This window comes from Podarcis muralis, chromosome 14 (assembly GCF_964188315.1).
Source record: "Podarcis muralis chromosome 14, rPodMur119.hap1.1, whole genome shotgun sequence".
NCBI classification, from domain to species: Eukaryota; Metazoa; Chordata; class Lepidosauria; order Squamata; family Lacertidae; genus Podarcis; species Podarcis muralis.
The window spans coordinates 39,574,044-39,591,504 of record NC_135668.1 but is presented as its reverse complement, the minus strand read 5'-3'; the positions used below and the strand labels follow the sequence as shown (position 1 = coordinate 39,591,504).

General features: G+C 39.1%; 2 protein-coding genes across 4 annotated transcripts in view; one reads left to right on the top strand and one right to left on the bottom strand.

The window, feature by feature from the left end:
• Nucleotides 1-17,461, top strand: part of LOC114584321 (nucleoside diphosphate kinase 3) — a 261,547-nt gene that overhangs the window by 175,773 nt on the left and 68,313 nt on the right. The window lies entirely within an intron of this gene.
• MRTFB (myocardin related transcription factor B) overlaps nucleotides 1-17,461 on the bottom strand; it is a 97,118-nt gene that overhangs the window by 53,426 nt on the left and 26,231 nt on the right. For all 3 annotated transcript variants that reach the window (XM_028706078.2, XM_077918477.1, XM_077918476.1), the window contains one exon: nucleotides 15,028-15,194. In XM_028706078.2, the coding sequence (XP_028561911.2) occupies nucleotides 15,028-15,181 (154 nt within the window). In that variant the 5' untranslated portion in view covers nucleotides 15,182-15,194. The remainder of the gene's footprint in view (nucleotides 1-15,027; nucleotides 15,195-17,461) is intronic.

Here is a 17,461-nt window from a genome sequence, read left to right as displayed (position 1 = left end):
TAGTTCCCCAAGCCAAACCATGACTAAGTGTGAATGAAAAAGTGTGTGGATACTCAGAACAAAAACTGTAGCCACTTCACTCCTTTTTTGGTCCTGCTGTTGCTGTGCTACTCAGAGTTAAGCCATGGGTTAGCATTACGTCCAAACCTGGCCTCATGGTTTGTTTCCCCAAACAAACCACAAGTGGTAAGCCAAGAACAAACTGTAGCTACAGGTTGTGGTTTGTCTGCAGCAAGACCAGACTCCATGGCTTAGCTTTGAGTAGTTTGGCAGTAGGAGGCCATAGTTTGATTCAGTATTTACATGTTAGCTGTATGGTGGCTTTACAGTTTTATGCCATCTGGAGCTTCTGAGGAGATACCTTAGCCTAACACTGGATTGCATTGATCCATCACCCAGGATCAATATGAGGGGCAGAGTGTGATAGCGGTATATTGTGGGTGAAACTGATGCCGCTCTTGAGTCCCTCTGCTACCAGCACCACTTTCAACATTGGGCCACTGATAGCAGAGGGACTCAGAAGCAGTGGCAGTTTCACCTGCATTATGCTGCCAGGTGAAGCTGTCATCAATCTGCCCCTCATACCACAGAGGGAGGAGCAAGCTGTATCACCAGGCCGATACAGCTTGTTCCTCCCTCGGCTTGCTTATACTGCTCTTGCCCCCCAGAGGAGCAAGCCCTGATATGTCACATATGAGCTGGAAAAGCATGGGGCTCGCTCAGCTGGGGGGGAGCCTTCCTGCCCCCCCCCCCAGCTGAGCCATGCAAAGAAGCTCTGAGGTCCCTGATGCTTGTGTGTGAGCGGCAGGGACATCAGGGCTCACTCAGCAGGGGGAGCAGAAGATCCTCTGCCCCCCACCAGCTGAGTCGTGCAAAGAAGCTGCATAGTCCCAGCCCACAAGGCACTGGAGTGGAAGTGCCTCAGCTCCCATGATGAGAGATGCAGCAGTTTCACCTTGTGGGCTTTCAACACTAAAGTATCCTAAGAGGTGCTCATCTAATGTCCTATTCAAAAAATCTTCACAGAATAAAAAAGCATTAAAAGTACTAATTACTGGATTAAAAAGATGGTGTATCCTGAGATTTATCAGCCACTGCTGGCTACAATTCAGGGTAATATTTTCCATTACAAGATCCTACTTTCAGTTAGAAATAGATATGATGAATTTCAACTTCGGAGCGGAAGCCTTTCATTGTGAAAGTCAAACTCAAAATGTTGCTTTCAATTGTAACAAGAAAACAATTTGAGTTTTTCAGAGAATAAGAATGTTAGAAAATGTGATTAAACTCACTTTCAATACTAGAAACCATGTCACCATTGAACAAAAACTGGTGCATCGTCAGCCATCTGTCATTACACTGGCTTTAGATATGGGTTAGCAGCATCAATAGTTCCCACAATTATAACACATACTGTATATGGTTAACTTGCATGCTGTATATTAAGACCGGTAAATTGTACTATGTAAGGGATTATCTGGAAATATTTCAGCTCTGACCAACTGTCCAGGGCTAACTCTTTAATATAAGATTTAAAAACAGATGAAAAAATACAGATTCATGCAACCTATGACTGGGTTGCAAACCTAAATTTTAAAAAAATTAAAAAATCTATGCAGAACTGGTACACAAAATAAATTCCACTTAAAAATATGCTTGATCTTCCATAAATAAATTAATTCAATAAAGTTATTATCTGTTTCCATCCCAAAAGAGAAAAAAAAAAATCCAATGCACACATGATTGCTTCAACCACTACAATGTGGGGGCCACACAATGGGAATACACACACACACACACACACACACACACACACACACACACACACTGAGCATGGCCCACAATGCAGTGAACAGGGAAATGCATGATTATGCAAAATCCCAGCATGCTCACTTGAGCTCCCATGTGTATAATCAGTCTGGATTAGGGCAAGGGTATCTAAAATTAATAATATCTCATAATATATCAATGCATAAATGACCTCAAAGCATTGTTAAAGGAATAGGGGGGACCTTCCTATTCTAAAAGAGTGTCACTAGTCAGTTTGATGGAACTTTTGTACTGCAATTGACACTGTAATGTGCAGATAGAATTAAGACTTTGTTGACCAAGTTACAATAAAAGATAACTTTCCTATTTAGAGCCAATTGTGAATTATTTTGAATAAGGTGGTTTTTCAGTGCATGGACAAGTTTTTCTTACATGTTCTAATAATATTTTAAGGAATAAGGCCCTTTTTATAAAGGTGCCTCCCTCCAGTTTTCAATTTATCTTTTCAAAACAAGAAAATTCACTGAAATAACACCAACAGGATAATTTGCTAAAGCATCCTGCACATTGGCAAATGGAGTTATCCCTACGTTAGTGGAAAAGCTGGTATTTAGCAGAAACTCTGTCTGCTTATTGTAAGAAGAGTGTCAATATTTCAGCAAGTCTTAAGCTTTCCCCAATGCAATTAGTTTCTGTATGAAAAACATACTTTAAGCAAGAACATTAAAACACACTTTCAATAAAATGAAATGAAAAACTTAATATTTTTCCTGTGAAAAAGTAAAAGAGGAGTCAATTACTTACATGGGTGATGCTAAACTCTCAGAGCATGCAAAATCTGTGAGGCAAAAAAGTGTGGAGGGCAAAAATAATCGAACCCAAAGAACTTCAAATGGAGGTAGATTCATCACAATCCAAGAAAATACCAAGATGGTGTAATTTCCAAAAATGATCACCCATTCAAAAGGGCTTCCCCAGAACCTTTAACATTACAAGGAAACAACAATCTTGTCTCTTCACTCACAGAAATCTGCTCTCATGAAAAAGGGCATTTGTAGATGAGCCAATCAAGTGTTCACTCAAGTTTGCGAGCCCTGAGACCGTCAGCTTATTCAGATAAACTTTATTTAACTCTTTAGTTTCTGTGCAAAGAAACTAAGGACTCGTAGGAGGAATATAAAACACAGCAAAAAGCTGAAACACTAATAGAAGATTTCCTTAAGAGCTCTATATTCTTCTGCATCATTAATGCTCATCTTCCCAAATGTAATACATTTTTGTAACCAAATTTGTAACCAAAGCTAACAGAAGTGTGCAAGCTCAACGTGTTTTTATGCTTTAGATTATGAGCTGCTCAAAATAGGGCAAAAGCTTTCATAGACTAACTCCATCAGATGCATGAAGTTTTGTCCTCTTGTTGTGAGTGAGCAGTTCTTTTAAGTTGGCCCTCTCAAAGCTCTGTACTGGCTTACAGACAAGACAGCCTCCCAATCTAAAACAGCTACTCACCATTCAGAACAGGATACACAACAAGGATATGGTCAGAGCGACCAGAGCCAGATTTCAACTCTGTCTGCATATTTATTTTCAGCAATATCAAAAGCAACACGGTGGCCAGATCGATGCGTAATTTCTTCAACCAATCTTTTTTCGAATTGATATAATATACATGAATATACAATTATGAGTACTGTTCCAGAGTATTTTTCATTCTCATGTATATTGTATCAATTCGAAAAAAGATTGGCTAATGAAGAAATTACACATCTTTCTACTTACGAGTGTTTGTTGAACTATTTGGCTGATGAAGAACTGAACAAAACAGTAGTTGCTATCTGGAAACACTGTTCAGCAGAGTTCAGAGTTGGACATCAGAATTGGACATTTGCTAATTATACAAAGCTTTACAAGCTTGCTCTCCGCCGGGTAAAGTCTGGCACCGTGACTTATTCAAGGACTTTCAGAGACTTCAGTTTGATAGTTTTGATGTTTTGCATTATTCCATAAAGTTTTCTATACTGTAATTGTTTCTGGCCATCGTGTTGCTTTCGATATTGCTGAGTCACATTTTGCAACACAGGGGTTTGTTTGTTTACTGCATATCTATTTTGGCAGCACTATTACAGGACCTAATAACATTAATAACATTATCCACAACTGCAGAATTGATCCATCTGCTCATTTCCCAATATTATGTATGTATGCCATCGTCTACCAACAATGCCCTTTTCTGTGTTCTGCACCGAACAAAAACAAAAAACATTTCTTACCGGGCAATCCTATAAATGCCTACACAAAAGTAAGTCTTATTAAGTAAAATGGGACTTACACCTGTGTAACTGTGTATAGGATTTCAGCCTCAAGCCCTAATTATTGCAATGCAAATAGAACAGAAGTGAATTCATTATTTTTTTAATCATTCCTCCTGTGTTAACTGTTTTAGAATTGCTTTTCGTTCAACTGTAGCAACCTACACAACTGACTGAAAGTTTTCCATGTCTTAGAAAGTAAGCTTGTTGATTTCCTCTATTCCTGTCAGGTGGACTGACCAAGCTCTCTTCTAATGCCTTTGGATGGTAGAAAGGATTGTCAACCTTTTTGGACTCGCAGACACATTTTGAATTTTGAGGAAGTGCTGTGGGTGCCATGCGAGTGTAGCATAAGAAAAAATACTGACTGTCATTGGCACAACACAAAATCAGAAAAAGTACAGTTATTGCTGCTGTCCCCCTCCCTTGTCAGACAATCTCATGCTTTCCATGGGAGGTCGTCAATGACCTGCTGGTGCTTACTGTGGAAATCACACAATATTGATTCCCTCGGGCACACACACTTATGTAGTCGCTATCTAATAATAAAAGGTTGCATTCCTCAGCACTAGGAAAAGTATACAAGGTGGCTACTCACTCTAGCACACACAGTACACACACACAAACACACTGCACACATAAAAAGCACATGCACACAAGCACCTCCCTCACACACATGCACCCATATACTTCATCTATGCACAGTCACACATGCCTTGTCCCCCCCCTGCCCAAATGTATCTCTCTCACACAGAGAATATAATTGAGCACCCCACCACTCACACATTCAGAAAAGCCCCTCCAAGGATGAACAAAGTGCCTGCCATTTCAACAAAAAAGTGACTTAAAATAACAAGAACCACCAACCCAGTGAGTACTGTGTTGTCTATCCCTGCATTCAAATAAATGTGAACCAATAGCATTTATATGCCACTTGGGTAAGATAAGGAGAAGGAAGAAAGGGAACAGGTAGGTGCTTTTAATAAACATGTGGATGTGCTCTTTAAAAAAATGGCTCAACAGCCAGAGAAAATGTACTTATGTCTACTAAGGATGTAGGAGGATATCCTGTTCTTGTATTAGTCTGATCACTAGAACACTACAAACCAGCTGTATCAAGAGTTCAAAAATTGTAGCATTTTGTTTTGTAAAGAAAGCAATCATTGCTGTAACAACTAATTGCTTCAAAGTTTTTATACACTTATTACAGCTTTGAACTATGTAGCAAGAGAAGCAAACATGTGGATTTAATTGCTGAACAACTGTCTCTCGCAGTTTAAAGAAATTCATGCAATTATAAAACTAATTTGTTAAAAGAAGTCGAGTAGGATTTCATACGGACCAGTGTTTCACAATGGTATGTTGGCATGGTACCGTAAACATGGTAAACAGGAAGGTGACATAGAAAGCCTTCCCAAAAATGTCTGATCTAATGAGAGTCTCTTCTGATGAACAACTACAACTGACCCTTTGAAGTATGTTTTGAAGCACTGCACCAAATGAAGAAGGCTGTAATCAAACATACATTTAACATTCATTTGATAACATTTCAGTGTTTTTATACAAGTCAATAAGAAGTATTTCAGTTGATTTCAGTAGCTGCCAGATAAGATCCCAGATTACAGTATGGACACCATATCAAAATCATTAAAATTGTGACTAGATTTTCTTCTGGAAGACTAAACATGACACTAATGTTTACCAAGTAAACATGGAGTGTTATTTAATGAAGTTGTACTTTTAAATTAATGGACCTAAATTAGCTATGTTCATTAATTTCAATGGGGCTGCTCTGAGTAAAATTTAATCACTCATGGTTTTTTGGTTTTTTTAAAAAAGCAAGCTTAAACATGAAAGGCATGTTAGATAAATTTATTTCCTGTTAAAGAGAATATATTTGCCTGGCATGAAACAATCCCATTTGGACTGTAATGATGGTGATAAGCAAACACAATGACCTGATTCACAAAGCATATTGCTTTATTTATTGATTAAAATATTTATATACCTCTAATCATTGGAAATATCAGAGCAGTTTACAATAATTATATGCAAAATCATAAAATATAAAAATTAAGGTGCTAAAATTAAAAAAGCTAACTTTAAGGAAATATGCATTCTTAATTTCCTGCATAAACTGGACAAGTAGAAAAGTTTTTAGCAGGCATTTAAAGGTTGAAACAGAAGAGCCTGATGAATTCCACAGGGCTGGGCATTCCACAGGACTGGGCCAATGACACTAAAGGCTTGGTTACTTTTTGTTGTTAAATGAGCCTGACAAACATAGGGAATGACCAACGACACTCCTGTAGATGATCTCAGTGATCGAGCTGGAATATAAGGGTTCGGGTAATCCCCAGAGTACCCTGGACTGACGTTGCACAGGGCTTTGTAAATCAATACGACCTTGAACCTGGCTCAGTAGCAGACATGCAGCCAGTGCAGATGTCATAACAATGGTTTGTCACAGTCACAGTCTGTGGCCAGGGAAGCAGTCTGGTCATTGCTTTCTGCACAAGCTTCCAAACCAGAACCAAGGACAATCCCACATACTGCAGTCATTTGGTCTTAAGACAAACTATGGATTAATGTTGACAAGCAGCATGCTTGTTTTGAGCATGCTGCTCAAAGGCCCTTCACTACTTCTTCCCAACATCTGCTGCGCCATCAAAAAAATAAGCCACATAAATAATCTCTTTAACATCACATTTCCCACAGATTTACAAATAGTTTGCATTCACACCATCCAATTCTAGCCTCAAGAAACATCAGGGCTAGGGGAAACAACCACTAAAAATCTTAAGAAAGGCTCTATAGGAAATGATGCATCCTCTGTTATCTCAACTATGCCAGTCTGCCTAGAACTTTGGGAGCATGGCTAGCCTCAATTTCAAGTATCAGTTACATGAGAAATGAAAACAGGAACATATGTGGACAATTTTATTGCCTCATTAAACATGACGTAAATGCACAAGCAAGTATTTAATACTGCTTGGACCTTATCTTATGGGATCCATTCTCCCTCTCCTCATAATGTCAAGCTGAACAAGCCTTTTGGTTGTTGTTTTTCAAACTGACAGAAAACCAAAAACACAGATTAAGGAATGGGTAGCTCAGATAAAAGAAGTGGTTCAGCACCCCTCCATGAGACTGATCATTTCATTTTTTCTTGAGAATGCTATAAAACAAGACTGGATAACCTTTTTTTGGCCCAAGAGCTGCATTTACTGTTGGCCAAACCTCCAAAAGATTGGTGTGGTCACATCCACTCTTTCACACACAAACAGACCACAAACACACACCAATCACACACATGTTTTATAATGTTATGAGTTGGGAGGGGAAGAAGGCTAAGGACCTTCTAACCCCTGGATCCAGCGAGTGTTAAAGCCATGTTAACTTCCTGGTAAGGTGGTCACCTGAGTAACTGGCCATTAAGGGGAACAAATTAAGTGGATCAGTGTGAGATGGCAAATAGGTGGGGCACCCTCCCTCAACTCATGGATAGTTAGAAGGACAAAGCCAAAGTTGAGAGGAGAGAGTGAAGTGATCTTAGGTAGAAGAAAAGCAGCAAGATGGGGAGAGAGAGGGGGCAATGCCTGATTTCTGTTTTGAATCTGAGGCTGTGACTATGGGAGAAGCAAGGCCTTCTTGGGGTGTTGATACTGTGAACCCCTCCTTCATGGGCTCAGGTTGCATATATGTGTAAATAAACAATATATCATAAAAATACCACAGTCTCCTCTATGCATCATTCTGAATGAAAAATGAAAGCCTTGGTTATTGCCTAGAGCCTCTGGAATCTCACATCACTCAGAGATGGGGGTGGTGTGCAACAATAATATAAAAGGTTAAAAGCAAAATCTTTTTATAAATGTCAGCTTGAAGTAAAGCAAATTGGATACAGTGGTACCTCGGGTTACATACGCTTCAGGTTACATACGCTTCAGGTTACACACTCCGCTAACCTAGAAATAGTGCTTCAGGTTAAGAACTTTGCTTCAGGATAAGAACAGAAATCGGGCTCCGGCAGCATGGCGGCAGCAGGAGGCCCCATTAACTAAACTGGTGCTTCAGGTTAAGAAAAGTTTCAGGTTAAGTACGGACCTCCGGAATGAATTAAGTACTTAACCTGAGGTACCACTGTATAGGATTGCTATTATTATTATTATTATTATTATTATTATTATTATTATTATTATTATTATCTGCCCTTTTCCCTGACAGGGACCCTACAGCTAAAATAGAAACAGCTAAACACATCGGGTGTGGAAGAAATAATTAAAAAACAATAAAACATTAATAGAACATATGATCTATTAAAACACAGAACTACAGTACACATCATGTTAAAATGTACAATCACTTTTAACAAATCAGTTTTCTTTTTTAAATAGCAGCTGCCTGTGCCCCCAAAACTGTAGTCCTAATTAAAAATATAAATATCAAACCCTCCAAGTTGCAATTTGCCCTGGGGAAAAGGGATATTTGGTTTTCACTGGGGGACTCAATTAAACCCTCTCCCCAATACTCTGTTGTTCGAATCCTGATTGGACCCTCCCCATGGCTGCTTTAAAATCAAAGAACAGATGCCTTAAATGTGAACATTCAGTAAAGTGAAGAGTTGAGCTCCCAGTAAGCAATCCCTTAGATGTGTTTGTGGCAATTTTTCCTCATAAGAATATAGTTCACATATATAGCTTTTTTATCAGCTACCAATCTGAGCCTTGAAATGCATGAATGTGAAACAGGAAGTGGGAAGGTGGACACTCTTTCCCAGTTCCTCTTTCAGCTGTATGTTGTGTTGGCGTAATAGTGTTGCTGTGTTTAGTTTTCAATGAACTTTTTGTAATCTCTTGAACTATGTGGTTTCCAAGACTTAGATCAGCACATCAGCAGCTGAACAGACAGCGAAGCACCTGACATGGTATGAGAAAAAGGGGAGAAATTTGAGACTGGGAATGCGAGAGGAAAACAAACTGTGCAATGTGGAGAAGACATGGTGCTACAAGAGTTGGGAGAAATAAGGTACCAGAGAAACAGAGAGATGGAAACGCACACAATCTAGTAAAATGGATCCACTTGAAATTTCATAAGTTTGTAATGGGCTACCTGTCCCCAGGCAGACAGATACACCCTTCTATCAAGTCACATATCCCATCTGTCTCCACTGATTGAACCATGAAAATCAAAGATCTGGCCCTTTCTAGTACTGCCTTGGTGCAAAAACATGGATGTGAGGCACAGATCCTTACGGATTATCATAATTGTTTACAAACTATGCCCTAAAATCATGAGTCAAATCATAGGTCACCTCTAAGTGCATAGATATAATTGATTGACATCCTATGTAAAAATGAACCATGATGAGTATCCATGCCTTGAATCAGTGTTTTTGTCCCAGACACCATATCTATGATTTTTTACTTTGCAGTCTGCCAATGTAAGCTTTAATTTAACAGTTGCTGCTATAGGACCCTGTGTAACATCATGCAAATTCAAGAGGATTCATTTTAACATGGGCGTAGCCAGGAGGGGCAGAGGGAGCAGCTGCCCCACCTAAATCAAGTAAATAAATAGAAATCCTTAACTAACTGGCCAATTGCATCACAGATATCTCAGTTCTGCCCCCCAACATAAAGCCTGCCCCCCATAAAATAAATCTTGGCTACACCTATGCATTTTAACACTATTGAAGCTGTATTTTACCCCAAACCCTTGAAAACTTTGTAACTTTTGGGGGGGGGGAGGAGGGATGAAGAAATTTGAAATGTGCTCATGGAAAGAAAAGGATTGGCAACGCTTACAGTAACCCACTCTTTGAAAATTATTCCACCAATATCTTTTCCTAATGACAGGTCATTTTTAGAACATCAATAGCATACAACACTGCTAAGGGTAATTTCACTGAAACTAGAAAATTATCAACATTCATCTAGAGAGAACCACTACACTTAACATTTTGCCCCCTAAAAGATAATTTTTTAAAAAAACTAGTTTTAAAAAGTGGACATTACATTAATTACCAGCAAAATACTTCATTATCAACAAGAAATGTCTGGAAGTAAAACAACACCATGGACTCTTTTTGTACTCCTTCTTAAAAATAAGAATCAGTAAACAATATTTTTCATCATACTTAGTCACCAGAGACATCTCCCATCTTAATTGCATCATTCTGTCACTGAGAAAGGGGGAAATGGCTTTAATAAATCTTACTGAAAAGGACAGGGATTTTGTTCAAAAGTTTACCAAATGGAATGAATCTGCAGAAATCACTTCAAGTAGCTTGTGAAAATGTCAGAAGAGACTCAACTTCAGAGGTCAGCTCTCTAGAGACTACTGAGTCTTGGCCTGTGGGCTTTTCACATGAAAATTGTTCCTTGCAGACACTGACTGATGCCCAGGGAATGTTAGGATTGTGGGAACTGGCAGTACTAGTAACAATGACAGACTGAACGGGAAACCAGTATATACAAAGTCTCTCTTCGCATTTCTTATAGCATAAGAGATGCCATCCCTTAGATAACATGTACATTCTCACCAAGGGTCAAAATTATTTCACACATCACATTATTCCCCCCCCCCCAGCCCTACTCAAGTCTTTTTCAAAACATCAGGCACTGAGGTGCTAGGATAGGGTAGACAGAGTTGTGAAAAGGAATTTTTAAAATCCACTGAAGTTACAGGAGACAACCCTGGATCATGCTGTGTAACCAGTAAATCTGAATCAGTGTAGTATTTAATTGATGCTTAAATTAGAGAGAACCAATGTTCTGTCAGGGCTACATTCAGAAACCCACAAGTCTGTGCACAGCTGTCTAGTTTAATAAACCCATGTAGACTACATGCGCCTCTTTAAGCAATAATACTGGGATGAAGAAACTGTGGCCCTCAAAATGCGCTTGGACTTCAACTCCTACCAGCACTAGCTAACATTGCAAATTATCATGGATGAGAGGATTACAATCCAACAATATCTGCAAGGCTCTTCATTTCTTCAAAAAATGGTTATTTAGTACTGGTCATTGGCTTTCTTTACTACGAAGAACTAAAAATGCTTCATGTTCACTTTGGGCAACAATACTTGTTTGGCTTTAAATACTAAAGAAACTCATGTGCAATCTCCAAACCAACAAAAAGCTGCCTTCCTGCACACTTCCCAAACGCTAGCATATGTAAAACACTGACCACGTTAATCTGGTGTAGGTAGCATTTGAAACCAAACTCAAGAGTACAATTTCATTATTGTGGAATTGGGGAGCTGGAGGTGTCACTCCTTTCAACCTTAAGATGACATGTACTAGGAACACAAAGGGCTGAAATAAATGAGCCAAAACTTTAAGGAATCGTATGATAGGCTTGCCCAACATGATATATGGATGTCATTCAGGACCATATATATTTTGCCCATTTAGAGTCTCTGCCTGGATGAAATTGTGTCTTAACCTGTTAACTTGAGTTTAAAAAAATGTTTTCAAAAAGGAAAGCTGGAGGTTTACAGGACTTTGAAGAAAATCTGTAGGCTATACAAAGTATCTCTAACATTGGATTTAAGTTGCAGGTCCTAAACTTAGGGAAAAGGACCTTCAAGAATCAAAATCCAAGATAGGTACCTTTTGATGAACGTGTTTAAAGGTGTTACATTTTGGGAATGTTGATCTTAACTACTTGCTGTGTACAACAAACAGTTCAGAGGACAGAAAATTTCCTGCAGTCTCCTAGTCCACATTTGATCCCAAGCTGAGAAGACAGACGAACCCCTTATATGTGTTTTTATGATGTAATCAAAAAAGCTGTTCATGGTTGTACCCATGACCCACTGAACTCTATTAGACATGATGTACGATGTTATTTTTAAACTCCAGATGTACTGGTAAAACAGCAACAGAGTATTTTTTTTGTCTGACTGTACTCATGACTATTTAAAAGTGTGATGAATTCATTTTTTAAAAAGAAACAAAACAAACAAAGTGGGGGAGATTTCCCCCTGCAAAAAAATCTCATAACAAATTTCTCATAAAATCTTATTCCCTCCACTCAATCCAAGAAACCTATTACAGCTTTAGCAGGTTAATTCCCTTTTCACCCTCTCCAGTTTCTCCCCCTCAGCTGGCACCTCACCATACCATATGCCCTGAGAACTTAAATGTCCTTATTCTCCTATGTTTAAAAAGCAAACCATCAAGATCTTCCTTCGAAGTTAATATCAAACCTGGCTGTCCATTATCTTGCCCGTAAAAAAACATCCTCAAGTATCAAAACTGCAGTGAGAATGCCCATCACCTCCATGAGACAATAGCAATGGATTCTTGCCAGTTGTTACCATAGTACTGTTAAGGCACAAGGAGAATTCTTGTCAGAACAGATCCACAATGAAATAGGAAAATGAAGATAAAAGAACTGAGTACTGAATGTACAAATCAACCTTTTTTTAAAAAATAAAAAGCTAGAAACTACCAGTTTGACTCGTATATGATCAAATGAAATAAAGCACACTCGCCAACTTTCTGAAGGTGTCTTCTTTCAGAAAAAGTTTACTCTTAATATGAGCTGCAGAATCAAGTCACAACACGCAGAGGTTGAATAATTTGTTTCAGGCTGCAAAGGAAACTACAATAAATACCTGTCCAAATTCTAGGTTGAAAAGAGTGCTGGAAGTGCTGGAAGAAATCCAGTCTGTTCAGAATAAATCACCAATAAGATGCTATAAAATCTAAGCACTCATTTTCAAGTTGTGAATCAACTTGGAAGCATTTCTTGTACAAACCCACTGTGCTACCTTCCTTATGCTAAAGAGCCAAAGCCAAGAAAATTAGATACATGCACAGCATGATCCTACACTTGTTTTCTCAGAAGTAAGTCCAGCCAGACTTTCTTTTTAACAGAGCTTTTCAAAACTACAGCCTTTTTTATGCTTCTCTTAGGTGCTGGTGCATCCAATGCTAAGTATTTATGCATAAGCATAGCAAGCCTTAAGTTTGAACAGACAAGGGTAGCTAAAGATAACTGATCTGATTCAGAGAAGATGCTTCCATGCGCAGGACAGGAATACAGATGTTGCCTACCAGCACTGCATTACTTCCAATGGAATGTGCATTTGGATCTGCTCTCATGCTCTAATCTCCTTCTCTTCTCCACATAAGGATCTTTTCATCACAAAGCTTGACATTCTGAAATTCTACATATGTAGAATTAAAATTAATAGACATAACTTAGGTCCACTGATTTCAATGGGTCTACTCTAAGTAGGAATAACACTGGATACAATTCTAACATTTTCTGATTAAATGAAGCACCAATTTCTCATAAAACTGATACTATTAGAGCACAGTGAAGTGTCATTATGAGAAAGACTATGCTGGATTAAGGAGTGTTAACTTTTCTTCATGGTTCTGTTTACCCCTCTATAAAAAGGTGCAACTTGTCAAGGGATTGTTAAAGAATTTGCTTCATACCTTACAAAACTTAATTTTCAAGATGGCTCAACCAGCCATTAAAACCATCTCAAAATTAAATAGAAGAAACAGTGATCAATGGTAAAACCTAACCTAACAATCACAAGTAAACATCCTCAAAAAAACAACAACAAAAAACCATAGCAACATTAAAGAGATTAAAAGCATTAACAAGTCCAGACAATAAAAATACCTCCCGCAAGAACCTAATCAAATCCTATAGGAGAGCATTCCTGAAGATGATATTAAGGAATCCACCTCACTTTTTGACAGCAGAGGGTCTCTGATAACTATTGGTTGCATCCAACACTGCGCTCCTCTCACACAACACAACTTTGCCCTCTCTCCCCTTCTACCCATCAAAATCTAGAGGGAATCCTCTGGAGCAGATTTCAGGAGGGGCTTGCAGGAAAGGAAGAGGAAGTCCCACTGGATACAACTCAATCCTTCTAACTGAGCAAGTTTATACGAATGGTTCCTTTGCTTTAAAAACTTGGGTCCCAAAAGGTATACAACTTTAGATGTTAAAGGTTGAGACCAGCACTTTAAATTAAACAGATCAGAAGCCAGTAAGGTGATTTCAATACTGGTCAGCTATGTTCTGACTGATCAGTTCCAGTCAATAATCAGGCTGTTGTATTTCAAACCAACAGAAATTTATGAGTAAGCTTTAGAGGAAGACCCACGTAAAATGCATTGCTGAAATCTGGATGTTACGAGGAAATGGGAAACAGTGGTGTTGACAACTGTATTGTTATTCTTGTACACTGCTTCTGCTTCAGATGGTAGGATTTGCTATTGCTCTTTACTTGATACTTTCTAACCCCGTTCCAAAAATTGTCCTCAGTTGCCTCCATGTTAAGTTATTATAGAAATTTTAAAAGACAGTAGAATTGTTTACTGTTAGGAGTGCACAAATTATAGCCAGGCATCTCTTTAAGGTAAACCCAAATGCCTTAGAACACAGCTGCAAGTACATAGGAAACAACTGTACAGGGAACAAGCAGCAGATGACCACATACAAATGCAAGCTTTGCTAAACAAATGCAAAGAATGAAGACCACACCAAATGGAAACATGTTTCAGTTTTAGAACAGACATGCCCTGATTAAAATCTCCTGTCTCTTAGCCAAAAGAAACAGAAAAGGAAGAGATGAAACTAGCAACCACTAAGTTCCATAAATGCCCAATAAAGTAAATGTAAAACTGATAACTCCAAAACTAGATATTAATATTTTTGGAAGTACTCAGCATTCATCAGATGTGCTGAATACATTAGGCAAGCACTGGATGAACACCTGGTATTTCAAGCAGGGAAACATGTATAAATGTTTATGATAGAGTATATGGCATATTTTGCAACATTATTGGACAACATTCAGATATTCATTTTTTCAGTGGGCGTAAAATCACAGAACACTTAAATAAAAAAGTAACAATTCAGTTTTGTTTAATAGCTACACCAAATATCAGTCATATTTTGTACTCACCGTTCTTCCTTTCATTGAGGGGAGGCAAACATTGGATGGGTTGCAAGGAGAGTTCCTGAAATTCATGAGCAACTGCCTCACTGTGTGGACTAGGTGCTAGGCGTGGTAATAATCCTGAATCATCTTCTGGCTCTACTGTTCCCAAGTGTTCCATTGTGTTCAAACAGCTGGAAATATTGACAACAGAGGACAGTTTAGTGCCAACAAGTTGTCAAAATGGATCAAAAGTAATCACATGCAGATATTCAATAACTACACCTAGATCCACAAGTTATTCTTACCTTCAAAGCCTTCTATCATCATGGCCCCTTTATCTCTCTCCTCCTATGGATACCTAGCTTTACCCATTCATAGCTCCTTCCCAAAGTCTTCTGTCCCCTCAGATAACTCTGTTCATTCTCCTTTGATGCCCCCTATGCCCAAAACAGTACGCTAGAACACCTGTGTGTTGCACCAGAAGTGATTTAGTCATGCTGGCCACATGACCCAGAAAGCTGTCTGTGGACAAACGCCAGCTCCCTCTGCCTGAAGCGAGATGAGCGAAGCACCCCATAGTCACCTTTGACTGGACTTAACCGTCCAGGGGTCCTTTACCTTACCTTTACCTACTTCAAAACCCTTTGCAAAACCTTCTTTTATCTTGAAGCCTTTGGGCCCAGCCCCCTTGTTCCCATAATCTATTGAAACTAAGCTTAAGGTAAAAGAAATAAATGCAAAACTTCCCATTTCCCCTGGATATTTACCCCCACAGGGAGGAACTGATGCAAGGAAACTGGAAATTGCAATCAGGTAAAATATTAAGTTCCCCCCTTCCCATTCCTCACCATTTCTCCACTTTCAATCTTAAAAAATGTCATGAGGTTCAGTTTGCATATGCAGTTTGGCTCTCAATAAAACAATAAAACAAAATATGTATTCACATAGCAAGTTAAGAACAGCCCAACTGAGTACCATTTTTTCACAGACACCATAATCTGTATCTGAAGAAGTGTGCATGCACACAAAAGCTTATACCAAGAACAAACTTAGTTGGTCTCTAAGGTGCTACTGTATACTGTATATACACACACACACATACAGACTGTGTCAGACCAACATGGCCACCTATCTGAATCTAGAACCATAATCTGAGTAATTTTTTTAAGGTGTCAAAGGAAGCCCAGGTGACTTTAAATACCTTTCTCCATGGGGACCACATAAGAACTAATGTTAATTATGTATACAGGTGATTGCAAATGACTGAACAGAAAAGGGACTCTTCTTGGCTACAGCTGGTAGACGCCTTGATGAAAATGTCAGTGCAAAACACTACTGCTATGAAAGAGTAAACTCCATACTAGGGATTCATAGCTAAGGGATTGAAAATAAAACCACCAATATTATAATGCTGTTATACAAACCTGTAGTTATTAAAGCATGAGCAAATATATACCGTATTTTTCGCCCTATAGGACACAATTATTCCCCTCCAAAAATGAAGGGGAAATGTGTGTGCGTCCTATGGGGCAAATGCATGCTTTCGCTGAAGCCTGGAGAGCGAGAGGGGTCGGTGCGCACCGACCCCTCTCACTCTCCAGGCTTCAGGAGAGCCCCACCGCCAGCCCCACAAGCTCCGCTTTCCCCGCCCCCAGCCCCGCAAGCTCCCAGAGCGATGCCAAATCTGCATGCAGCTTCAGCATCGCTCTGGGTCCCATTCTGGGGCTGGCGTCGGGGGAAGCTCGGGCTTCCCCCGCCCCAGCCCCGCACCTGGGGGGGGAGGGGGGAATAATTTTTTTCCCTTTATTCCCCCCCCAAAAAAATCTAGGTGCGTCCTATGGGCTGGTGCGTCCCATAGGGCGAAAAATACGGTACATTTCTTGTATTTTTAATAGACACAAAGGCAAAAATAATAATCAAATATTGGGGTTTGTTTTACAAACTGTCTCCATACAACCCTTGATTTCCATACAACTCTTAACAGCTGTCCAGCTAAAGTAAGGAGCTACTAATATTAACAGCATTTTTTTTAAAAAAAAAAGCTTTCTGATTCCCAAGTGGAATATTCTGGCTAGCTACATATTCTCTTTCGTAACCTCCCATCAAGTTAAGAGTGAGCCCTTTAAAGTTCTTACATAATTTCTCAAAACTCCCATTAATAGGAGCTAAAGTAAAATGTTGCTTATGATAAGATTCTGTGGGTGTATCATTTGCAAAGCTTTTATCTTTGTATGTCTATGACTCATCTCTCCTCTTGAAGCCTTTTTTATTATCCAGCCTTGCTTGCCTTCTATTCCACAGTCAAATGTTCTTTCTGTCCTAGCCAAGGTCACTAATGAGTGCCAGTAAAATTCATATATACTACTGTGGCCTTGATTTGACAAGAAACACCGCTGTATAAGCAGTGTAAAATTGGTATAGTGGCCATTCTTTAACTCTGGAAGATTCATTAGGATGT